The following is a 25,645-nucleotide window of genomic DNA, read 5'->3' as shown; positions in this document are numbered from 1 at the left end:
TTGGACTTCATGTTGTTTGAAGAATAGCTGTAAATAATAGGGATCCCTTCTTTTCAATGACACCCCCAAACAACTCCAAAATTTAGTAGAACTAAATGTTTCTATTTTCAGGAAAAAAATTTTAAACTGATTAGTTTGGCAAAGCAATTTGTAATGTGTAATGCTTGTCCTTAGTTTGTCATAGGAGCCTCTGTGAAACTGTGTTTTTGAAGTAATGCCAATAGAAAGTGGAAGTTGTGCATCTGCTCGCCAGGCAAAGCAGAAACGTAAATCACACAGTCTTTCAATCCGAAGAACCAACAGTTCTGAGCAAGAACGGGCAGGACTGCAGAGAGACATGTTGGAAGGGCAGGTAAGATAATACACTACTGCTTTCGTAACTTGCAGAACTTTTTTATAAGTAGTGTTTTTTATGCGAAGAAAACAAATGTAAGTAATGAAATATGTCCAGTAAAGCTGTGGGAACGGCAGACTTTCTTGTTTTAAGTGCTGACTGTCTTTGGAGGCTATTGACCTGGATGTTGACAGTGCTTCATGTTGTATTCAGACCTGCAGAGCTTTCTGTTGCCTTTTGTGTATTCTTAAATGAATGATAAAACCATGAAGAAATAAAAAGAAACAGCCTATTTATTTTGCTGCAAACAGCCCCCCCCCCCCTTAAAGTTGAAGATGGATTCTTGATTTCCTAAGTTTGAATTTGTTACAGTGGTAACTATGCACGAATAAACCAAAATATTTGTTGTTATAGCTCTGATAGGGAAGGTATTAGTGGGAATGCTGTTCTGCATTCCTTTCCATAAAGTAAACAAACAATGCCTGCTTGACAGAGGCATGAGATAACTTAAATTTTTGTTTGTGGGGTTTGTTTTTTTTTAATTTTAATTTGGCTCAAATGAAGGTGTGATCGTCTGTGTATTAAACTTCAGGGAAAGAACAACTACCACTAACTTTTGTAGTTTTCTTAATCTATGTCAGTCTATGTAGTGGACGCAGTCTGGAGCCGCTTGGAGTGCTTCACCTAACGATACTGAGGTTAACTATAGGTAAGGCTCCTATAGGAAGCGTTTGAAGCAGTACTGCAAAAGATAAGCAAATAGCAGTTTGAAAACTGTTTATTGTCAAACTGAATATGCATTGTTAATGCGGGCCTGGCAAAGATGATGCAAAACTTGATTTTTATCAGAGAGGTGGTTTGAAATACTAATGGTATTTGGCTACGAGAAACCTCACTTTCTGGATCCTGCAGATACTCTGAAGGGTTCTGAGTGTTGTGACAGATTTTTTTATTTAAATTGAATCTGTTACTCAGCTAATTATAGCGTTAGCTTTCTGGGAACGAACAGAGCCCAAGTTGTTGCTTCTAGTCATCTAGGAGTTGGAGAATGTAAGTACTTGGATAGAATACAGTTCATGCATTTGGAATATTACAGCCTTACTTCAGGAAAGGAGTGAAGAGCAGCTGAGAGGCCAAGACATGCTGTTGCTTCTGTGTAGTAAACCAAAATTTTAAGCTGTTCTAGTATTTCTTATCAAACTTTCTAAGTGTATTATGCTGTAATATGTAAATGTTCTAAATGTTTTATGTATCATCTTACTTAATTTTGTTGACTTTTAACCTTGAACAGGCAGTGGCAGATTCTAATGCATAGAGACTACTAATGCTTCTTCACAGTGGAGCTGTAAACCACATGAGATCTAGATAAGTACTTCTGCAGATAAACAGATAACATTATTACATGGTATCTTAATAAGCTAATTTAATGCCAACTTTAAAGAGATTAAAGGAAGTGGACACATTTTACTATGCTGGTTACTTTAGGACAGGTTTAGATTTGCTTTTGCTTTCAGACTCTGAGAAGTGAATTGAAAACCTTTCCTGTAGTTCTTTTTCTGTTTCAAAAATTGTAGGATATCTTAGTTTCTTTCATAACCTTACTGTATGGAATTATTGGGTAATTGAATCAGAAATAATTTTTCTAATGGCAGTGTTTCTCTTAATAGTATTTCATTTGTACAGTATTCTTGTTTAATCAATTTTTTTTCAAGTTGGTTTTAATCTGGATCTGTTTCACGTTCTGGTTGACTGCAAATGCATGAACACATGTACTGTCTTAAGGGAGAGGCAGATGAAGATGCAGAAAGGAATATCCTAGGGGGGCATAAGGCGCATAGGACCACTTCTTTCAGCACAGTGCCTGTTTCAGCACAGTGTCACAGCTTGAAGTAGCTGTGAAGCTGGTGTAAAACTGAATTATGTGCAACGCAGATGTGCTCTATGTCATGGCTATTAGTGGTTTCTCTTGCTCTTCTCCTTAAAATTCATGTTCAGAAGTAACTTATGAAATCGGGATCGTGGTAGGCTTTTCTAATTGTTTCTGAAGACAATTGTCTTGACTGCGTGAACCAAAATGTGAGATGAAATTCTGGTTGTTTAGATGCTGACTTGGTGGAAGGTGCATGCTGCCCTCTGATGGCTCGTATGCACATGCTTCTTCCTAACTCAGTTAACAGGAGTGGAACCAATTTCTGATGGTTTTGGTTTGCTGGAACACTTAAGAACAAAACAGGCTATAATGATCCTAATTCGCTCGAATTTGGGTGGTGTCCTGTGCTAACATTTGTACTCCCATTCTAGTAGTGCTGCTTCTGCACTTCTAGAAAAAATAGTGGTTTGTGCTGTGGGAAAAGCTGACTCAGTTTTCTTTTTTGACTTATAGCTGATGATTTCAAGATTTTAAAATTAACTTTTGTTTTGAAAAAAGTAGATGTTGCTGATAGGCACATTCCCTGTATATATGATAGATCACAGAATCATTAAGGTTGGAAAAGACCTTTAAGATCATCAAGTCCAACCGTCAACCCAGCACTACTATGCCCACTAAACCATATCCTGAAGTGCCATGTCTACATGTTTTCTGAACACAGTGGTGGTGACTCCATCATCTCGCTGGGCGGGCAGCCTGTTCCAATGCTTGACCATTCTCTCCAGATTTATTAATAATATGGTATACATGGTACCATATTAATTTCACTTTGAAATTTGGTAACTTGTTTCCTTGCATAGGTATGTCTCAGTTTTTGGATATGGCTGCATTATTTACAGTAATAAGATTACAGTAATAAGTCCAGTAGTAAGATGTTGTACTCAATTTGGAGACAATGGGTTAGATATACTATGAAGGAGTAGCTGAGCTTTTTCATTGTTAGGGTAAGGCTCAGTTAAGTGGAAACTACTTTTAAAAAAAATTTATAGCTGGCTACCTGGATAAATAATAAGTGCAGTAAGCCAACTGACATATTGTGGTCCACCAGCAGCTGAAGAATAGAACAGGTTTAGTAGAATTCATTTATGTAGTGAGCAAGGATGGTTCATCCTTTGATCCGTACTTGTAGTGGATTAATTGATCATTATTAGACTACTGACCGTATTTTCTCCTTTCTAATTTGCCATTTTTTAGTAGCATGCTGTGCTTTAAATTTTAAGGTGTTTGTTAGTACTAGGTTCTCAGTGTATTGCAGTCAGGTGTCTTCTGCTTTACTCACTGTCTGCTCAACAGTGTTTGGTGACACAATCATTGACATAGTGAGAACCTTGACTCCCAACAGAAATCAGTACTTACTTGTTTTGGATATGGTATGCATTTGTTTGGGAAAATATGGTGCTGATCTCAGTTTTATAGGCAGATGGATAAAATTTAAATAACTTGCCAACAGAAACTTGTGGTCAAGCTGTCTATTGAGCTCAGATCGTACAAATCCTGTGTTAGTGGTTTTATTGCATACTTGGTTTTGTGCCTCAGAATTGCTGTGTTTGTTATGCTGAAGAAAAAAATCAGCCCTCCTCTGTGAATTTGCTTCAGAATACTTTCTGTGAAGAGGGGTTGCTTGAGTAATATCTGGGGAGGGAAGGATTAGAAATTGCAGTTTCCTTCACACTTAGTTACGGTTACTGACAAAAATAGGTAAATGTTAAAAATATGTTTAAAAGCTTAGTTTGTCTCAAGCTTTGGTAGTAAGGCGCTTTGTGATGACAACTTCCTAACATAATGCATAGTCAACTTCTGAATTATTTTGTCGACCAAAGGAACTGGTTGAACTGGAAGCACCTTGACATTATTTTATAAATTTTCCCCTGCATTTTCTTTAATGAGTTGTACATGTACCTTGGTTTTATAATTCTTCTCTAGTAAAAACAAAAAAAAACCCCACAGCTGATTTGAATTCTGTCCCTTGAAAGAGAAAGAGTATCTAAAATTAATAACTTTTATGATGCACAGAGCTTTTTGTTTAGTGTTGTACGCTAGCAGTTTTAACTTTCCTCCTTGCTGGGAGAGAGAACTGTTAAAATCAGTTTAAGATTGAAGGGTAACTACATGAAATATATGTAAAGAAAAATATAAACCCCAGTATTTTGCCTCCTAGGATTCTAAACTACCATCTTCTGTCAGGAATACGCTTCTTGAACTTTTTGGACAAATAGAGCGGGAGTTTGAAAACCTGTATATTGAAAATTTGGAATGTGAGTATCTAATTTTTTTCTGGCAACATATGAATTGTTTGGATTTAGGATATAGTAGTGCTGAGATGCTTACCTTGGATACTGCAGTGTTATTAGTGTAACTTTTCTGTGAGGAGTTTGAGTTGTTTTGTACTTGTAGCCAAAGATGGGGCTTGTATCTTTTTGGAAAAATCCCTTTCTTTGACACAAGTAGCAATAACTGATGTGTGTCATCCTCCTTGACTCTTAGGCAAAGAAAGCAAAGTGACTGTTTCCTTCTCGTTGTAGGCTTTGGTATAGAAAATACTAATCTGGTAGTGACCCCATTCAGCCATTGAAGTTTGTGGCTTTGTTTTATATTTACAGGCTTAATTTTAATGATATTAGTGTTAATATTAAGATATATTAATATTAGTAAATAAAATTATCAAAGTGTCTTACTTGAAAAAGTGTAAAATGTGGGGTTTCTGGATCCTACTACTTAGTACATTGCATAACCAGCACTTGCAACTGTCTATGAATTTTGAAGTTGAGCACTCAAATGAAAGTTCCAGGTGTTATTGGCAAAAAATGTTATTTGTTTAATGACAATGCAGTCATGTGGTAATTATGTAAGTGATCCAAGGTGATGTAAGAGGATCCATAGTAACACAGGCAGTCATACCATAAAGCTTCTACTCAATTTTCCTTGCTGGATTTTGGAAGCTGTGTTGTGTGGCTTTGTTTCCAAGTTGTGGAATCTGTCTGGCTTGGCTCCAAGTAAAATTTTTATCCACACCTAATCTGTTCCCACAGTTTAACCAAACACTTGTGTTAAAAAAGCATTCTTGGGTGCTTCTTGAAAAGACACTGGTTTTTTTATTCTCTTAAAACCTTGAGACTGTATTGGTTAAAGACTATCATCAACACTGCACATTTTTTAGTGACAATTTTCACAACTGTGTTCTCAAGCCTTCTGCTGAGAAGTTGGCTGTTAACAAGAAAAATAGAGATTGTCCCCTGTCCATCCCCCCCCAACTTCAAAAATGCTTGTCAGAAAACAAGTGTTGAATTTGTACCCTCCAGAGTGTGGTTATTTTCCTTCCATTCCACTTCTGTTTCTCCTGCATCTTCCTTCTTCACCTCAGCGTTCTAGTTCACTCCTGGCCTTTGTGATCTCTTGCCACCCCACTGAAAGGTTCTGAATTTTTTCTTTTCTTATGCTCAGTCTGTTATTTTTTGCTCTTAGTCTAACTCCTACATTAGTGTTACGGTTACTGTATGTAGAGAATCTCAGGTTTTTCCTCCCTTGCTCTTCATATACTCTCTTTCCCTTATTAAAACTTATTTCTAGTTTCAGCCTGTTCTTATCTCTTCCAGGCTTCAGTCTTAATCCTTTCAGGCAATTCTTGTATTGGCCTGGCTTGTTTGTTTCAGTCATCTGTTACTGCAAGCCTGTCTCTTTGTTTACTTCTCTTTGACATTGTCTGTGTTTTATAAAAGTGTATGAGTATGGGTCTGGGAACACAGGAAAGAGGGTCTTGCTTTGCTCATTTCAAGCACTTGGATGTGGTATGCAAGTGAAAACCGACTTTTCTAGTGCTTAGGACTGTGACTTCAGTGAATTTCTCAGAAATGGCAAGAAGCATACTCCTGATGGGTTGCATTCTCCCACATTTCAAAGTCTGGGAGTGAATGACTTCTTTAAAAAAAGTCCTAAGAATTTGTGGAAACACAGGCCTAGACTTATTCTCAAGAACAGTGAAAAACTGCTTGGTTAAAGCTTCTGTCCTGGTTTTGTCTGGGATAGGTTGATTTTTCTTCCTAAGAGCTGGTACAGTGCTGTGTTTTGGATTTGGTGTGAGAATAACGCTGATACCACACCGATGGTTTCGTTGTTGCTGAGCAGTTGTGGTGCTTATGCTCAGTCACGGGCTGTTCAGCTCCCGTGCTCGGCCAGCGGGGAGTGGCACAAGCAGCTGGGAGGGGGCACAGCCGGGACCCCGGCCCAGCCTGGCCGAAGGGATGTTCCCACCACGTAACGTCATGCTCAGGGTACGAACCGGACTTGGCCGGGGGCGGGAATCGCTGCTCGATCACCGGGTGGTGAGCAGTTACTGCATTGGCTTGGTTTTGTATATTCCTTCATAATCACTATTATTATTACTACTACTACTGTTTCCTCTTCCTTTGCTGTCCTATTAAATTGTTTTTTTCTCAACCCGTGAACCTTTTTGCCAATTCTCTCCCCAATCCCACCTGGAAGGGGGAGACAAGTGGCTGTGTGGTGCTTAGTTGCCTAGTTGCCAGCTGGAGCTAAATCATGGCAACTTGTGCAGCAGGATTTCACCTGAGGAGAACACTTAAAGAGTATCAGCTCAGTTTTTGAGGAAAAACGATAATGTTCTTTATAAAATGAAGTTGAGCAACTTTAAACCAACCCAGCCACTGTAAATCATTTACGAGTACCTAATTTGTTTTAGTTATGCCGTCACTCTTGTCTTGTGTTGAAATGGCACTGGTGAGAGTTATAAATAATTGACAAAAAATCATGTTCTTGTTGCAAATACATGCTTTGTCTGATGTGCAGTGAAAATGTTTTGATCATATTTAATGTTTCTGAAACACTTTAATGTAAAATGTATATGTCATTCTACATTTTTTAAATGTATCTCAAAGTATAAAAAAATACACGTTTGCTGCACTACCTTTCTTACTGAAACTCTAGCAGCAGATAGATACTCAGGGGAGAATATTTCGTGATTAATAAAATTTTTGTCAAGAAATTACATACTAATTCTGTGGCTAAAATATTTATGATACTGGAAATTTTCTGTCTTTTGTTGGATGTAATTCAGTACAGGTGTGCAGTGTATTTCACAGAAGCTATTTTGTTCATCTTACTCACATTTATTAGTAAAAGTAACAGTAATTAGAAGCCACTAATACTTTCCTTGGAATCTGGGTCAAGGTTGATCTCTGGAAAATTCAGCATGAGTCTTGGTTTATGTCTTGGTGAGACCTGCTTTTATAAAATCACAGCTGGTCTCCTTTCCTGTCCTTAGCATAAAATAGTTTACTTACTTACCATAACAATTCTTAAATACTGTGTTAATTATATTGCTAATGATATGAAATTTTTTGTATTAATGTGAATTTTTGTTATTGTTAGTACGTAGAGAGATCGATACACTCAATGAGCGTTTAGCAGCTGAAGGACAGACAATTGATGGAGCTGAATTGAGCAAAGGACAACTGAAAACAAAAGGTAAGAGAACCACAAAGAATCTTAAACTAGTATTTTTGAATTTACTTTTTTTATACTTAGCTGCCCAAAACTTAGAATCTTATTGAAAGGAATTAATACCAATTACTTATACAAATAAGCTAATGCTGTATTTGAAATGTCTTCCTTTGAATTTATTTGTTTCAACAGCCAGTCATAGTACCAGTCAGCTTTCTCAGAAATTAAAGACAACTTACAAGGCATCTACTAGCAAGGTATGAGACAAATTAAACCTCTACTCATCAATGTGTACTCATGAGAATAAAATGGCTGTCTTTAAATCATAAATTCTTTAGGCTGGGTAGTGCTGTTCTTTGAGTAAACCTGCCTGATGAGGAACAGTATCTTTATCTTGGATTCATCAGTTACCCATTACTTCAACCACACTGTATGACATTTTCACTGTAATTGCTCATGTTTTTTAAAGCATGAATGTTGGAGGGGAGAGGGTGTGTGCACACGTGTGTACGTGAGATTACTCATTTGTAAAGAGAACTAAAAAAATACTCAATTTTGTGAGGGAAGTAGAGAACTTAGTAGGTAGTGAATTTCTGAATAATGATTTGGGTATTGCAGTTGAAATGGGGATGTAAGTAGGCATCTGTATGTATACTATTATAGTTTTGCGGGTTTTTGTAATAATTTTGATTTTTTTTAAGCTATGAGATTAGAACGGTTTCCTTCCTTTATGTTGCAAGCCTTGCAAATTAGTAGCTAGTGATCTGTTTTGCCTGGTCTCTCAGCACAGTGACCCTTTCTGATGCTTTTAATTTTGCACATCTGTGTCTGTCTGGTATTTTTGTTTTTCTCTTTCTCACCCCTTTTTCAATTTTCTTAGAGAGTTTACCTGCTGCTCCTTTTGCCCTGTCTCAGGGTCTTCTCACAATACGTTATTAAGGAAACCACTGTGGGGTCTGGTACATGAACCACCTATATAAGAAGCTCTGAGCTGACCTGTATTGCAGGCTAATGTGTGGTTATGGAATGACTGTAGGTGTCTTGGAAATACCATCTGTTAAGTAGTCTGAAAATTTGAGAGTAAGAAGAGGAGCAGTGTGGTGAAATAGATCTAAGGTACTATGTTTTATTTGGTGTCTTTTTTATTTTATTGTTTTTCAAACTTCCTTTTTTATTCTTGCCAATCTGATGCATAGAGGTGCCTCTTCCTTTTTCGTAAGAGTTAATGACTTACAAATCCTTTTAATGAGGTCACTTAAATAGGAACAACATGATATTAATAGGGACTACAGTATTAGTACACGTCCTGTGTAGTTAGGAATTAGTATTTTCTCTAGTGTAGTTTTGGGGTTTTTGTTTTTGTGTGGTGGTTTTTTTTGTGTGTGTGTTTGGTTTTTTAAGGCTGGTGTTAAATACGTGTTGTCTTTTATTTGCTTGCTACGTAGTGCTTTTATTCTTTCCTGGGCAAGGCAGGTGGACCTTGCAACTTCAGCATGGGAAGCTGGGAAGCATGGGATGGAGACTCCTGCGTAATTGCTTTGCTTCCTGGTGTTCTGATGTGCATGCACAGCAAAGTAGTCATGAGTAGTGGAACATGAAGAATTTTAATACCTTATTATAGACATCGTACATATCTACTCTATTAGTTGATAACCATCAGATGTTTGAATGTGCTGATATATTTCTTTCCATAACTTTGAATCAGAATTTACTGCAGGGTAAAGAGGAGGGCTGAGGGAAACGATAAAGTTGAGAGCATCTCTGTCCAGTCTGTTCTTTGAACCCTTTCTGCACTTCATGGGAGTGGCTTTATTTTGACCATTTCTTCATTCCTGCACAGAATAGTCAAAGCTGCAACCTCTTGACCCACAAAGAGACTATAGCTAAAAGTCAGGAGAGACTATAACTAAGTTTCTGACAAACTATAATCTTTCTGTCTGTATCCTGCAGTTAGAGTTCCCTAATACACCATCTGGGAAAATGACATTTGAAGAGTTTTAAGAGTTCAGCAGTTTTGAAATTCTTATGTCTGTATTTTTTATGAGCATTAAATGAACAATGCTGTTCAGCAAAAATGGGTTATGATCCAAACTCAGTGGGGCAGTGGATTGCAACTTTTCTCTTCAGGCCATCCTTTAAACTATTACTGTATGCCTAATTTAAAACTTGCCAGAAATCTTCTTTTTTCTTTTTTTTTCTTTTTTTCCCTGTGGGTGATTAGAAGAGACCTAAGTTTTACGAATCAATTGTTTTGTGTAATTGCACACGATTACATTTTTCTGATTGCCAGCCTATAAAGAGTTTAGGTTTGTTCTGAAAAGAGCTTTCAATATTTGCTTGTTCTAATGAGCAAGCTGATGCTTGACTGCTTTAATAGTGTTAAAACACCCTAAGACTAAAGCAATCTGTTAATTTTCTTGGGAAAAATGCTACGGTAAACATGCTTGATTCGAGTCCTTCATCAAAAATTCCCATACCTGGTTACTTTTCATCCCTTTTCTGAGTTGGGAGTCTGTATATTAAGTTGGCAAAACTTGTATCAGACAAGGATGCTTTTAGCAGCATGGGTTATCTACCGGTGCACAACTCTTGGAAAGATAGAGTACATTTAGTACTTGGTACTCTAATTTTTTGTATAGGTTAATGGTAATAGATTCTGTAATTTAACTGCAGTTGTTTGTAGATGCAGGAATTGCTGTGTGAAATTAATGTTTTGATGTTAACAAGGTGCTATTGCTGATGTTAACAATCCCTGGATATGACAGTTGTTAAGACATCAGGAAGACATTAACAGTTCATGCAGAATCCTAAAGTAAACTGAAATGATATAGCTCACTTCATCATAAACTAACTTGCAGAATCTCTGATTCTTTTGCATCAGGTGAAGGACTCTTAAAGGATGGTATTTCTTCACCCAGCAGTTAAAGGGAATAAAACTTTTTGGACGATTTAGTTTTTTGACCTCACTGCTTAATATTGCTCTACAGGAAACTCTGTTTATTGGTCGTAGTGTAACGATGCTGGACTGGTGTTGAATTGACCAAGTTTTCATTCTTCTTTCTCATGTGTCCTGTCTGCGTAAGAGGCATTTTTACAGGGTGTTTCAATTTGTTTGTCATGCAATTGTTTCAATTTGTATTAATTTTTCAATTCTTTACATGGTAAACAACCGTTTTCATGGTGTTTCGATTTGCAATTTTCAAGTGTTTGCATAGAACAAACTTCTCTGCATAGAAGGAAGTATATGAAACTATAGGAATTTAAGAAAGAGGACAAAGCTGAAACACACTTGTATTCGTATATGGTAATCTGAGATACGCTGAAGTTATTTTAAAAACTTTCTGCAGTGCGGAGACCTCTTTTTAGTAAGTTGCATGTTATTTAAGTATTTCCTTTTCTTTCTTGGAAGATTTTTTATGTATGGTTAAGGAACCAGGAAGTAATCCAGACACTGTCTAATTTATCCAATTATTTTTATGTGAAGTACAGCAAAAAAAGAAAGTTGTGTAGAAAAAGTTTGTATTAAATAAATATCTATATGTGGATATTTAGTGTTAGATGATGTTCTTGAGCTTTTATCTCTGTGTGATCATTCAAGACTGCTCATACTCCAAAAGGAGTTTTACAGCCTTGCCATTAAATGATCAGTGAAACAAGAGTCCAGGGTGTTTTGGGAAACCTGTGCGTGTTGATGAGTAGGAGATTGACCCAACATTAGAAAGACATAATGCAAGATTTGTTCGAGTGTGAGGTTCAGAGTTGAAAAAAACTTCAAGTTTGGAATTTGAGCTAAGCGCTATATTAGTCCTTAACTGTTTACTTAATTCTGCTGTTCCACTTCTCATACATGACTCCATTTAGTTTAAGGACTATATTCAATGTGAAAGTTGTATCTGTAAGATTATATTCGAAGCCTATGAAGCTCTGCAGTATGGTTGAACTAATAATCTTTACCATTAACCCATATTCTTTTGGGTGCATCCTTAATGATTGTTCCTTCTGCTGTGAAACCGAAATGCATATTAGCTGTTAATTGGAATTCAAATAGGGCATTATCATTTCATCATTGGGAAGTTGATATGCTTAGGATTTGGAATGCTTTTGCAGATATTCTTTAACTTTTAAAAACGTTTTTGGAAGTAATTTCTTTTAATGACATACTTAAGACCTTTTTTGATGCAAAAAACTAATGGGATTCTAACCTTAGTTTATTCTATCTGAAATGTAGACTTAATTAATTTTCTAACTTTTACTAAGCTGTAGATAAGACTTAATGTGATTTGTGTTGAAGCATTTAAAGGCTTTGACTTCACCGGTCAGATAGATGCCTGCCCATAATTGCATGCAGAGGAAAACAGTGATAAATTGAAGTCTTCTTTTTGTTTCAGTTTTAACAAAGCTTTTCAGACAGTCTTTTTCAAAGCGGAGTTATGACCTTCAAGACTTGTGGGGTAAAAATAGGGTATTTTTAATAGTGATTTTGCTCTTACTGAAATAATTTTTCACTACTCTTGATTTCCGTTGTCTCTATAAGTGTTACAGGGAGAAAAGCGCTTTTTTTTTAAAAAAAAGAGAAAGTATTGCACTTCCCTTTCACATGAAATTGTAGAATTTCTGCAATTAGGTTCCTTTCAGTAGATATTGAGTGTTTTCAGCCTTCATGTGCTATAGTGCCTTATAGTTTTACCGTTTTTGCTAGACTTTTTCTTCCTTTCATTTGGTATTACTTATGCACATACTAATTTGGATTTAATAAGTCTTATCAGTTTTCCTCTAACAGCATTGACTTTGAGGAGATGTGCTTATTGAGTGCTTAGATGAGATTGACATATCTTTAAAAAAAATGCTTTATTATACAAATAAACTGGAATATGCTCCTGGATTAATGTTTGATTTGATTAACTTTTTGCATTTTTGAAGAAAAACAGCAGTGACTTTTAAATGGGAATGTTTCTGGATTTTACTAGAATTACCTAATAAAGTACATTTTTTCAAAGAGATTACATTGGATAACATGGATTGTCTTTAAGTTATCATATGTATCCTTGTTTGGGAATAGGCAAGGAAAGTTTTGGGGGGGGGGTGTTTTGTTTGTTTAAAAATTTTAATCCTTTACCCAAACTGCATGGGAAGTGCACACTGCATTTGTACAACTCATTAATCCAATGAGGTTGTGTTATTGTAGTACAGAATAGTTTATTTTGCCTTTTGTAAAAATGGGGGGTTATTAAAAAAGAGGGGGGGGAAAAAAAAAGTAATTAAGGTACCTTTGCATCCAAACTCACTTTCCAACCATCAGATGTCAAATTCTTGACGATAGTGAACTGTCAGAACACTGAAGAATCATTATGAAAAAGTTAGTATTTGTATTTGTGAGATAATTACTTAATCTTGGGTGAATGTGGAAAAAAATTGTTGGTGTCTCTGCTATTTCAGATTGTATCCAGTTTTAAAACTACAACATCAAGGGCAATCTGTCAACTGGTAAAGGAATATGTTGGCCACAGGGATGGTATTTGGGATGTCAGTGTCGCGAAAACTCAACCAGTGGTGTTGGGAACTGCATCTGCTGGTAAACTTTTGTGTTGCTTGAATCTTTAGAAAATTTTAGTTCAGTCCCTAAACTATAGCAAATGTAGATCAAAAGCATACTGGAATACTTAGCTTTGCCACTGACCTCCAAACTGAAAGAGTCAATTTAAAGAAGTTTAGTAGCTCAAAAATTCTTAAAGTGGAGTTTCCTTGAAATGCATTTAACCTTTAGAAGGTTTGGGCATCCTTGTTGACCTTTCTAAAGTATGTGCCAGTTAACTTCCATGCAGGTCATGTTCTCCTTAGAATGAGCTCTAGCCTGTTGGATGATGTAAATGGGTGGGTTGGGGAGCTGCTTGCTTGGAAAGGTCTCTTGCACAGAATGCTTTACGGCTATATGCGGAGATCCCCACAGACTTCCTATCATAGCATTGTTTAGCCTTTGTTTTATAGAAGCTGTAGACTTAGTCATAGTTTGCATATTCTTGTATTCATCTGCCTTTTGCCTTAAAAATGTAGGGGCAGCTAAAAATCTTAATTTTCAGTTCTGATTAACTTACTAGGTGCCTGCCTTCCCGCTTGAGAAGGAACAGGTACTAATGGATAAGTCACTAAATCTATTATGATCAAAAAATCCCATCTAGAGGCTTGTGTGGTTTTGGAAAATTTTTAGGGAAATAACCTATAACCAGTTAGAATTGTTCAGTTTGAAGGGACAACTCTTTTGAAACTGGAACAGAATCTGAAGACACTTACTGCATGTAAATATTATGGACCAGAAACCTCTGCTTCATAAACTGAACTGTTACCATTTTGATGTGCCCATCGAGGGGCACATTTTGTCTCTGTGTGGGACATCTTGTCTTTGTCCTGGTGTAACTCGAAAGCAGCCATTCTCCAATTCAGCATTAAGGTTCTCCCCACTTAGACAAATACTTATATTAAATATTTATTTTGGGGTGCAGCAGGATAAAGAAGTGGCTTTTGGAGTGATTCCCTTTTTAAGTAAGCTTTCGTAGTGCTCTGCAGTGACCTATATGCATTTGGGACTTTCATGCACAGAACTCTTGTTTGTAGTGACTGCCAGACTTTTTCACCACTGAATGCTTTCTGTGTTCTTTCTGAACCTCATGATACACAGTTGGAGCATTATACATAAGTATATAACCAAGTTAGGAAAAATACTGAAAGTAGAATTTGGCTTTCAATATTTACTGCAAATTAATCTGATTGGGACAGCACTTTTACCTTTTTGGGGAGATGTGTATTAAGTTATAATGATAAGAAGCTTTTATATTTTGTATATAAGAGATTTGGTTTGTTCTACATTTGAAATCTATTTTGTATGGTATGAGCTAAATTTGAAGATAACTTGTTTGTTGAATTGGTTAAAAGTGAAAAACATACATTTGTAACAATTTTGACAGCCACTTTTTAATCTTTGTAGATCACACTGCTTTGCTGTGGAGCATAGAAACAGGGAAGTGCCTTGTCAAGTATGTAGGGCATGTTGGATCAGGTAAGATAAGGGCATGTTGTGGAAACTGGAAACAGTGTGGGAGGGGGAAATGCGTTTTGGACAACTACAGAAATGTTTATTGCGGTTTCACTTGCAGATTTGCCAATACCATTAACAAGTCAGTTGTGAAGTTCCACTAATCTTCATACAAAGAATGTTTTGTAATGTGATTCTTTCTTGCAGAGGCGTATTGAGACAGTTCTGTAAATGCTAAATGAATAAACAAGTCCATATAAAGAAATTTACAGGCACAGTTATGACACTCAGAAGTTAAATGTCAGAACTCATTGAGGTCTCATACATATGCAGAACAAGAGAAGCTTATATAATCAGAAATTAGCTGTTTTGCCACGTCTGGGTTATATTTGGGATACAAAATGCAGATGCTGGGTGAACATGTGTTTGCACGTCTTTGTTTAATACATGATCCCATATATAATTTCTTGCATGGTATTAAAATCTTGTTTTGAAGACAGTTAATTCAGTGTAGGCATTTGTCTTCCTCTGTACCAGTATGAATATTTCAGAAACAGTGTTTTTAAACCCCTCTTTAGGTGGAGATGTGCAGTGCAGTGCATGTTTTTTATGTTATTCTTAATTTTTGGTGTCAAATTGGAGAAGCACCGCATTGATTATCCCCCGTCTGTCTCATAACGGGTTACAATATAGGGTTTTATAGACCAAAGGTGAAGAGGTTTTCCATAGCTCTAACCTGCTGTTGAGAGTGGAGCACATTGAGTGGTTGTACCCCGGAGTGTAGAGTCATGCACCCAGAAGATGAGGAATGCAGCTATTGACCTACTGTGTTTGGTAAAGTAATTCAGGTAGCACATCACATGAACTTTGTGGCAAAGATAGTAAGTTCTCCAGAGAGTGGTAAGCTGCCTCAACCATGAGTTCTACCTTTTTTTTTCTACTATATGACTTCTAGCACCTACAGCACAAAGATACTAATTGATAGATGTATAGAAACAACAGGTAACACTTTAATTTGTTCAGATACCCTCTCCAGATAGCAAGCAACCTGAGGTATCTTTAGCCTTCATAAAGCCATGTTTAAAAACTCCAATCACTTGCATTTTTATGTCAATAGTTGGGGCTTTTTTTAATTGCTATTTGGATAACCATGAAGATAAACACAGGTTAGAGCTTTTATTAAACAGCTGTGTGTAAACTAAGTAAAAAAAAAAAGAGTATGTAAAATGTATATACACTATAATTTATAAAAAATATATAAATTATATTAAAAATAATTTTTCATTTAGTAAAACTTTTCTTTACTTGTTTATGTTTGAAAGTTGATTTGAAATGGAGCAAAGGTATTGGGTGCCAGCAGTAGGTGCATCATTGAGTTAGTTCAGTGTGAGCAATTTAAGGAGTATCTTTTTAGACTATCCTTTTAGACTCATTACACCACACTCTTCTGACAACATAAGCATCTATTTTACTTCTATGACGTGTGGAAATGATTTCTAACTTCTTTCTTGAAGAACTGTGGAAGAGAAGCTTATGGATTTTGCAAATGAATGTGCTTAGTAATGAAAAGTAATTAAATCTTATGCACTGAAAAAATTGAGAGCTTTATAGGCTGATAGAATTCTTGCAGGACTATTTTAGAACAATAATGTTTTGATTACGTATGGTTGCAGAACTGTAATCTTCATTATTTGCATTAGGTTTTTATGCATTTGATCTTGCAATCTTAAGTAATAATCAGAAAGTTGATGGTCATATATAGTAAGTTTTCATTACATTAGAAATAGTTACGAATACTTAAATTCTCTCTGTGGAAGCCCAGAGCATTATCTCCTGTCAGCTTACACATGACTATTTGAATGTGGTTTGTTTATCCTCTATAACATGAAACACTTGTACTAGATTCAGGAAATAACTTGCTAGAAAATATGTATCGTTCTATAATCAACTATAGCTGCTTTCCTTGATACTACATAGGTTTATGGACTCAAATAAAATACCATTGTGCTTTACCTCACCTAAGAGATTGCTGTACTACAAAACTGAAGACTACTTGATTTTTCACTGCTTTTAATGACAAAACATTGTGAAATAATTCTTATAGTATACTAGCTTAAAACTTTACTTTGATTTCACACAGTAAATTCCATAAAGTTTCATCCAACGGAGCAAGTGGCTCTTACAGGTATGTAAAGTTTTTTCATATGCTGAGTATGTTAATCATTATGGAAAAATAAGTGTCATTTGCTAGCATCTTTTTGGTTGTAGCCCTTCTCCCTACTGCTTTGTCGGTGTTCTTTTTGATGGAATTATTTTTTTAAGGCATGACAAATCAGAGCTAGATCATTTGTGTTTGTCATATCATTGTCATTTGTGCTTACCTGTTCCAAAACAGACACTTGTGAACATTCAGCTGGTGTATGACTCTTAAGTCCATGGGGCCTGATGGGATGCATCCTAGAGTAGTGAAGGAGCTAACAGATGTTATGGCAGGACCCCTCTCAATCATCTACCAAAGGTCTTGGGAATCTGGGGAGGTCCCTGTTGACTGGAACTTTGCCAGTGTTATTCCAATTTACAAGACAGACATGAGGGAAGACCCAGGGAACTGCAGACCAGTTAGTCCAACCTCAGTTCCTGGAAAAATTATGGAGAAGATTATACTGGGTACTGTTGAAAGGCATTTAAAGAATAATGCAATCATCAGGCACAGTCAGCATGGAGTCACAAAGGGAAAATCCTGTTTAACTAATTTGATATCCTTCTATGATAAGGTCAGCCACCTAGTGGATGAGGGGTAGGTGGTGGATGTAGTTTAATTTTAGTAAGGCTTTTGATACTGTCCCTCACAAGTTGTCCAGCTGTGGGATGAGCAGGTTCATGGCGTGCTGAGTGAAGAACTGGCTGAAGGGCAGAGCTCAGTTGTAGTGAATGGGCCTACATCTGGCTGTTGACTGATGACCAGTGGTGTTCCTCAGGGTTAAATTCTAGGACTAGTTCTGTTCAATGTATTTATCAACAAGCTGGATGCAGGAGTTGAATGCGCCATTAGCAAGTGTGATGATGATAGCAAACTGAGAGGTGCTCCTGACTCTCTTCAGGGACAAGATACATTGGAGCATTGGGCTATGATTAATGGGATGAAATTTAACAAGTCCAAGTGTCTGACTCTGCATCTCGGATGGAGTAATGATGGACAGAAGTATAAATTGGGAGAGGACTGGCTGGAGAGCAGCCCTGCAGAAAGGGATCTGGAGGTGCTGGTCAACGGCAGGCTCAGTTATGTCAGCAGTGCCTGCCACTGGGCAGCCAAGTGGGCAAACTGCATCCAGGGGTGCATCACACTATAGCCAGCTGGTCAAAAGAGGTGATTATCCCACTGTATTCAGCATTGGTGTGGCCTCACCCTGAGTACTGTGTGCAGTTTTGGGCCCCACAATTTAAGAAGGATGTGAAGGTCCTTGGATGCATCCAGAGGAGAGCAACAAAGCTGGTGAAGGGACTGGAAGGCATGTCCTGTGAGGAGTGGCTGAGGACTTTGGGCTTGTTTAGTTTGGAGAAAAGGCAACTGAGGGGTGACCTCTACAGCTTCCTGAGGAGAGGAAGCAGAGAAGGAGGTGCTGATCTCTTCTCCCTGGTATCCAGTGATGGGATGCATGGGAATAGTTCAAAGCTGCACAAGGGGAGGTTTAGACTGGACATTAGGAAGCATTTCTTTACCAAGAGGGTGGTCAAACACTGGAACAGGCTTCCTAGAGAGGCAGTCAATGCCCTGAGCCTGTCAGTATTTGGCATTTGGACAATGCCCTTAACAATGTGCTTTAACTTGTCAACCCTGAAGTGGACAGACAGTTGGACTAGATGATCCTTGTAGGTCCCTTCCAACTGAAATATTCTACTCTAATTTTATTTTAACCCTTTTGAAATATGTGATATTTCCAGCAGTAAAGGAAAAGAATATTGTGATACTGAGTGTGCAGAAAAAAACAGCTCAAAAATATGGCTGTTAGTGTAAAGGTGTTTTCAGGACGGAGAATATCATCAGCGCAGCTTCAGGTTTGAAAACTGTCTAATGTGGCTAATACTGTGGTTCATACGGTCCAGCAATTAGGGCACTAGCTTTGGGATTAAAGAGATCTGGACTCAATTTGCTGCTATTAGGTAAGTCATTGTAAAATGAGGATAATTATTACTGAGGTTAGAAATTAAAACACTGCTTCTTTCTGCATTTACAGTAACCACTTTAAATGTAGGTGGGGAGTAGAATGCCTTCTATCTAGGCTAACAATTTAAGTTTGGCTATTCGGATTTTCCTGTTGTCGTATGCTAACTGCAGCCATTGTTTCAGTACCATAAACAAAGTTGCTGTATAAACTGACTTACAAAAAACAAACCAAATGAAACAAACAAAAGCTGTTCATAGCTAGATTTTTGTTCTTCTATTATTTTTCTGAGAGGTGGTTCTGCAAAGTATTTCCATTGAAAGTTTTCAGAGGACCTGTTCTTCAGTGTCACTTGATTGATTTAGAATGGATTAAAATAAAAAAAAATCTGCCTTGCTGATCCAGAATACTGACATCAGAAATAAAAGTAGGTTGATCTTTCTTGTAGCCTTCTTACTCAGTCTATTAGATGAGATATTTTTTCCTAGTGCTTTCATGTACATTGCACATGCCAGATCTGTGCATACCCATAACAAACTGTTTTTCTTCTCAATCTAGAACTCTCGGCACTGTACCCCTAGGTATAACAGCATGTTTGTTCTGTCCATAACAAGGAGAATCTTGAGTTTCTCCTCTAGTTAATAATGGATAAGTCTGTTTCAAAAATAAATGAAGTCTAAAATCAGATGATACCTGCTGAGCTGTGAACTGGTGCTAGTTAAGCTGAGTACCTCAAGGCAGAAGCAGAGTAGCTTCATCTGTGCTCTTTTGGGTTTTAAAACCATGCTAAAAACATTTAATGGAAGAAATCATTGAATGAAGAACCACCCCAGTATTCTGAGAAATAGCAAATGAAGGATTGCACCTGGTGATGTATTAAATGCCTTCTTCAGATGTTACATATTAGAACAGCAGTGATAATCGTGTTCTGATGTGTAGTATTTAAGTGGATGTTTTCACTGTAGGAATGATTAATTTGTTAGCTACTTATGTTTTGCATAATGAGTTATGTTCTTAGCAGTATTGAACCCAGGAAAGTAACCGTTGATGTTGAGGCTTGCTTACCAAAAAGGTCATAATAGTATGTTAGAAAAAGATGGAACTCGGTATTGCCAAATATAATGTTAAAACTTGTTTTTTATTGTCCATGGGAATACTCTTATTTAATCTCTTTTTCTGTCTTTTTTACCTCTTTTCCCCCTGTGCAGCATCTGGAGACCAGACAGCTCACATCTGGAGATACATGGTACAGTTGCCTGCACCTCAGCCAACTGCAGACTGCAATGTAAGCAATCAACCTACTGCAACTAAAACTAATTGCACAGCAATTTCATCAGATACAGGTTTTATGATAAGATTGAATGTTAAATGTCTACATAATTAAAAAATTACATGATTTCAGGATTGCAAAAGTTGGGATTTTAAGCTTTTAGTTTAACAGATACATTTCAGCCTTTCTTTCAACAAAGACTCACTTCATGTTTTCAAAGATCTATGGTGCAGAATAGAATATGCAGCTGCAAGTACATTAGACTTTTTGCTCAAGGTAGTAAATGTGTAAGTGAATGAACTGTTGAGTAAAATGTTTTTGTAATAATTCAAGTAATAAATAATAGTAAGGTTCTTTTTAAACTGGTTAAATTCTTGTAGCTTAACTTAGAGGCACCTGCATTAGCTATAGTTGGTATGAATTAAAAACTGATGGTAAAGACTTGTATTTTTGGCATTTATTTAATTGCATCTTTGTTGATTTCTAATCGACCCCTGCCAGCACTCATCATACTATCTGATGGTGTTGTCCCCAGGCTTTTGTTTAGTCAATGTTTACTGTAGACTGTCAAATGTTGTATTTGAGATAAAAATACCCTTACTAAATTATGAAGACAAACATAGTTTATAGCATGAGCTTCTCATTAAGCTGAGCAGGGGCAAGAGATGGCTGTATAATCACAGAATCACAGAATAGTTTGGGTTGGAAGGGACACTTAAATGTCATCTAGTCCAGCCCCCTGCAATAAGCAGGGACATCTTCAACTAGATCAGGTTGCTCAGAGCCCAGTCCAACCTGACCTGGAATGTTTCCAGGGATGGGGCATCTACCACCTCTCTGGGCAACCTGTGCCAGGGTTTCACCACCCTCATTGTCAAAAAAGTCTTCCTTAGATCTAGTCTAAATCTACCTTCTCTTAGCTTAAAACCATTATGCCTTGTCCTGTTGCAAAAGGCCCTGCTAAAACATCTGTACCCATCTTTCTTACAAGCCCCCTTTAACTACTGGAAGGCTGCAAGAAGGTCTCCCAGACCCTTCTCTTCTCCAGGCTGAACAACCCCAACTCTTTCAGCCTGTCCTCATAGGAGAGGTGTTCCACCCTCCTGGTCATTTTGGTGGCCTCTTCTGGACCCGCTCCAACAGGTCCATGTCTCTCCTGTGCTGAGGGCTCCAGAGCTGGACGCAGCACTGTAGTTGGGGTCTTACCAGAGCAGAGTAGAGGAGGAGGAGGAGTAGTAGGGGAGCAGAATCACCTCCCTCATCCTGCTGGCCATGCTTCTTTGGATGCAGCCCAGGACACTTTGCCGGCTCATGTCCAGCTTTTCATCCACCAGTACCCCCAAGTCTTTCTCGGCAGGGCTGCTCTCCATTCCCTCATCATCCAGCCCGTATTGATACGGGGGGTTGCCCTGACCCAGGTGCAGGACCTTGCACTTGGCCTTGTTGAACCTAGATTTCTGAATGGAAGATGTTTTGTTCAGTTTATTTGATTTGGCATTTCTACTTTGAAAGAGCAGTATAAATGTTACCTTTTTCACATCCAAATATCATCAAAGAAAAGTACATTTGTCTTGCATAAGTGAAATAGGGTTCAGAGATCGATGCTTCATAGTTAGCAAAATAATTAATTTTGCATCCAGTTTACATCAGCGCTGCATGATGGCTGTGTATTGATCAGCATACAAATATCGATGTCATTATTTTGATTCTAATGGCTAAAAATATGGCTGTAAGTGATTATCTTCCCAAAGATTAAAATAGTGTCCTCTTAGATGCTTCCTATCCTTACCTGTAAGTAAGTAAAGGGGGGGATTTTGAAATGAATTAGTTTATTAAAACTGCATTTTACTCACTGGTATTATTCCGCCAATTAAGTTTTTGATAGTGAGTGCCTGAATAGGCTAGATTCTACAAAATTAAGTTGCCCACATTCACATTAAGGTGATTGGGAAGCATTTACACTGGAAGATGTAACTTAGAGACAGTCCTTCCCTTTTATTCTAAATCTCTTTTTCTCTTGTATTTTATAGCAAATGTCTGGAGAAGATGAAGTTGAGTTCTCAGATAAAGATGAACCTGATGGAGATGGAGATGGTTCTAGTGATTGTCCCACTGTCAGAGCCCCATTAACTTCGCTGAAAAGCCATCAAGGAGTGGTCATAGCAGCAGACTGGCTTGTTGGGGGGAAGCAAGCTGTGACAGCGTCATGGGATAGGACAGCAAATCTGTATGATGTAGAGACTTCTGAGCTTGTCCATTCTCTTACAGGTATTTGTTCACTCACAAAAAGATAAATTGGTGGTTTATTTTTATATGTGGGATTATTTGTAGATACTGAAGCATTGGGAAAAGTAAGTTGTTTGCCTGGAGTATGATGCAAGTGTGTACAAGACTTAAGCTGCTGCTCAATTTTGTAATGGTTTCTTTAGAAATTTGTAATCCTCTGGGCATGAATTTGTGTTCTTTTAAGCTTGTGATATAACCTATGGAAGTACTTGTTTTTAAACTGAATGTAGCCAAATTTTAGTTCTTGCAAAAATGCTTTTGTTCTGTTCATGGCATCTTAAGTCGCAATAACCTATCACTGCTTCATAATAATGTGAAATGAGTAGTGGGGTTTTTTTTTGCTCTTAAGTAGAGTTCCAAACTTTTACAGCAGTAGCAACATTAAAATTCAGAATGAGTATTATCATTCTTTCCTGTTTGGGGGGAAAAAAGAAAAAAAATCATCAGCATTTCATTCCAAGTGTATGTGGAGATGAAAAGTCTTATTTTCATTACCTTACATGTTCTCATCTGTGATTGTAGGGCATGACCAAGAGCTAACACATTGTTGTACACATCCCACCCAGCGTCTTGTGGTGACATCATCACGCGATACAACCTTCCGTCTGTGGGATTTCAGAGATCCTTCTATCCATTCTGTGAATGTCTTTCAGGGCCACACAGAGTAAGTGACAGTTCCTTCACAGGTTTTTACAACTTCCAAAAGTATAAATGTATTCAGGTGCTAATCTGAACAAAACTGTTCCTGTGCTCTTTATTGAGGTACTAGGTTCATACCCCTGTTTTAGGAGACTGATTTTCACAGAAACCCTAACTGTCCTCCTCCAAATGTAACAGAGCAGTGCTTAATTTCCAAAACAGCAGCCAGGGCTCTTGGTGTGATACTGCTTATATGATAAGTCTAGATAACTCTCCTTACAACTAAAGGTAGTTTAAGGTACGAGGTTGTTTTTCGCATTGGTTATGCCTGTAGTTTTGGGGTATTGCTGTAATGCAGTTGATCAACCAGATAACCTCTGCTTGTCATGATACTCAGTGTGAAATAAAAGTTACTTCTTTGAAAGCAGTGGGGGGAAAAATGCAGGATTAATTTTTACTCTTTAATTTAGAGCTTCTAATTTGTACATAAACCAAGAAATTAAAGTAAGGACACTGATTACCATGTTCTATGAAAACTGGTTTTGGTGTAACGTTTTTAGGTACCAATTTAGGTTTTAAGTTTTTTTACTGGCTACTGTTAAATATGGGCAAATGCAGTCATGGGAATCTATGTTACGGTGTTGACTTACTTTTCTGTTAATCAGAGCTTTCATACATGGAAAATGCAGGAATAACTTTGAAATACTTCACACAAGGAAGCGAATCTTTTTTTAAGATTTTGGACTGTCTGAACTCGACTGTTTTAGAAACAAATTTTACCTCCCTTCTTCCACATAAGAGATGATTGTTAATCCTAGCTCAAAACAAAAACCACAAATATTTATTTATGTTTCTACTTTTTGGTAATTCACATGTGTAGTTTGCATTATGACTGAGTTTCAGTGTCCACTTTCTCATTTTCCCAGCAGTTGGGTAACCTATATACAAAGTAAAACTTCTTTGAATCCCTCCGCCCCAGACTCCTCAACTTGATAAATTATTTGGTGCACAACAATCATCTCATACAAGTGGCGATCTCCTCCTCATAGAAGAGTAAGATTAATTTTGTAGTCTCCCTCCTAGAAATTGTTTCATGCCATGATTTTTGTATTCTTCTATCACTTGCTCTAGAATGACTTGTAGAAGTTGGAAGTTGATGTGTCCATTGGTGCTTGCATTTTTTTCTGAGCTAATTAATTGCTTTGTCCCAGGACATTTTTTCAGAGGAAGGAACATAATTGACATTAGTGTTTTTCTGTATGGATGCTGAGACCAAATGATGGTATCTGGGGTGATGGTGCATACTGTAAAAGGTGTTACCTGGTATTTTGGCCTCTATCACTGAGATCTATAAACTATCAGGAAGTTTATTTTTTAGGTATGGAATAGACCTGGAGCAATTTCTTAGGTCACTCTTATTCCAGCTTTTAATTGTCTTCATATTTGTGTTTGTCTGCTGTATTGTCTGTCCCCGTTTTGTTCTCTGAATGTTTGAGTTTTTAGTATCAACACAAACTTTTTATCAAATACACTCAAAGAGTCTCAAAACTGACTGTAGTATTTAATGGCTAAGGTTGTTCAGCTGTTTTGTTAAAGAGATGATTCTGTTACAGAAGATGAGTATTTCACTGAGGAATGCAGTCAGAGAGCAGAGAGGAGCTCGGTATTTTGCAGGCAAGACATACTTTGAGCATTTTATTTTTGGTCCATCATCATACTGCCTATCAGCAAAATATTTTTAAATTACTCTCAAATCAACATGATAACAATCTTCTTGCATTAAGCAGCGGTGTAGGAGAATCTTTTATCTGTTGACTGGAAAATACATACACACAAAACACTTTTTGGCTTTCATTGATGTCTGTTGGAGTAATTTGCCAAGTTTTTAATATTTTGATAGGCTCTTGGAATCAGTTCTGTAAATTGGGTGTTACAGTCATTAACGCTGATGATTTAAAAGTCCTCAACCGTATGTTTTAACAGCTTCTTGCTAAACAGTACCTGATGAATAGCTGTCTAGAGCTCATGGAACAGCTATTTTTTTTCCAGATGGTATTTCACCAGATGACCTCCTAATGCGTTAAACCAGTATATTAGGTGCCAAATACCTCAATCACGAGGCCAACATACCTTTTATTGTGTGGTGGCCCCCAACATCTTACTCCATCCCGATGCCCCTTCTCACAAGGGATCCAAACCATCACCGAATCCTAGCGACCCAAGGCCCGCACTGCCCGCGTCGGTCCCTCGCGCCCCGTGAGGCGCTGCCTGGCACTCGCTCCTCTCCTGGACGCCCTGAGGCTCCTGCCGGCGCTGCGCGCTTGTGTGCGCAGCAGAGCGAGACCGGCGCCGAGCAGCGGGGCCAGCGCTGAGCGAGCGCTGCCGGCCGCCCGGCCCTGCCGCCGGGACACGGCCGCGGCCCTGGCCCTGCCGCCGGGCGGCCTCGCCAGCAGGTGGCACCAGCGCCCTGCCGGCCGCGCGTGGCTCCGCCGCATGACCTCGGCCCGCGGCCGCCCCGCCCCCGCGGAAGACCCGCACG

General features: G+C 37.8%; 1 protein-coding gene across 1 annotated transcript in view; it reads left to right on the top strand.

Moving 5' to 3' along the window:
• Positions 1 to 214: 214 nt before the first annotated feature.
• The window catches only part of WDR37 (WD repeat domain 37), a gene marked incomplete at both ends in the record, with an annotated part of 37,680 nt that continues 12,249 nt past the window's right edge, over positions 215 to 25,645 (top strand). Inside the window, 10 exons of the mRNA XM_081997004.1 lie at positions 215 to 352; positions 4,423 to 4,519; positions 7,650 to 7,745; positions 7,914 to 7,978; positions 13,158 to 13,293; positions 14,701 to 14,772; positions 16,889 to 16,933; positions 20,120 to 20,196; positions 22,212 to 22,449; positions 22,990 to 23,131. Of these exons, the coding sequence (XP_081853130.1) occupies positions 215 to 352; positions 4,423 to 4,519; positions 7,650 to 7,745; positions 7,914 to 7,978; positions 13,158 to 13,293; positions 14,701 to 14,772; positions 16,889 to 16,933; positions 20,120 to 20,196; positions 22,212 to 22,449; positions 22,990 to 23,131 (1,106 nt within the window). The remainder of the gene's footprint in view (positions 353 to 4,422; positions 4,520 to 7,649; positions 7,746 to 7,913; positions 7,979 to 13,157; positions 13,294 to 14,700; positions 14,773 to 16,888; positions 16,934 to 20,119; positions 20,197 to 22,211; positions 22,450 to 22,989; positions 23,132 to 25,645) is intronic.

The sequence above is a fragment of the Phaethon aethereus genome, assembly GCF_964289735.1.
Source record: "Phaethon aethereus genome assembly, chromosome: 2".
NCBI classification, from domain to species: Eukaryota; Metazoa; Chordata; class Aves; order Phaethontiformes; family Phaethontidae; genus Phaethon; species Phaethon aethereus.
This window is presented reverse-complemented; position numbering and strand designations above follow the sequence as displayed.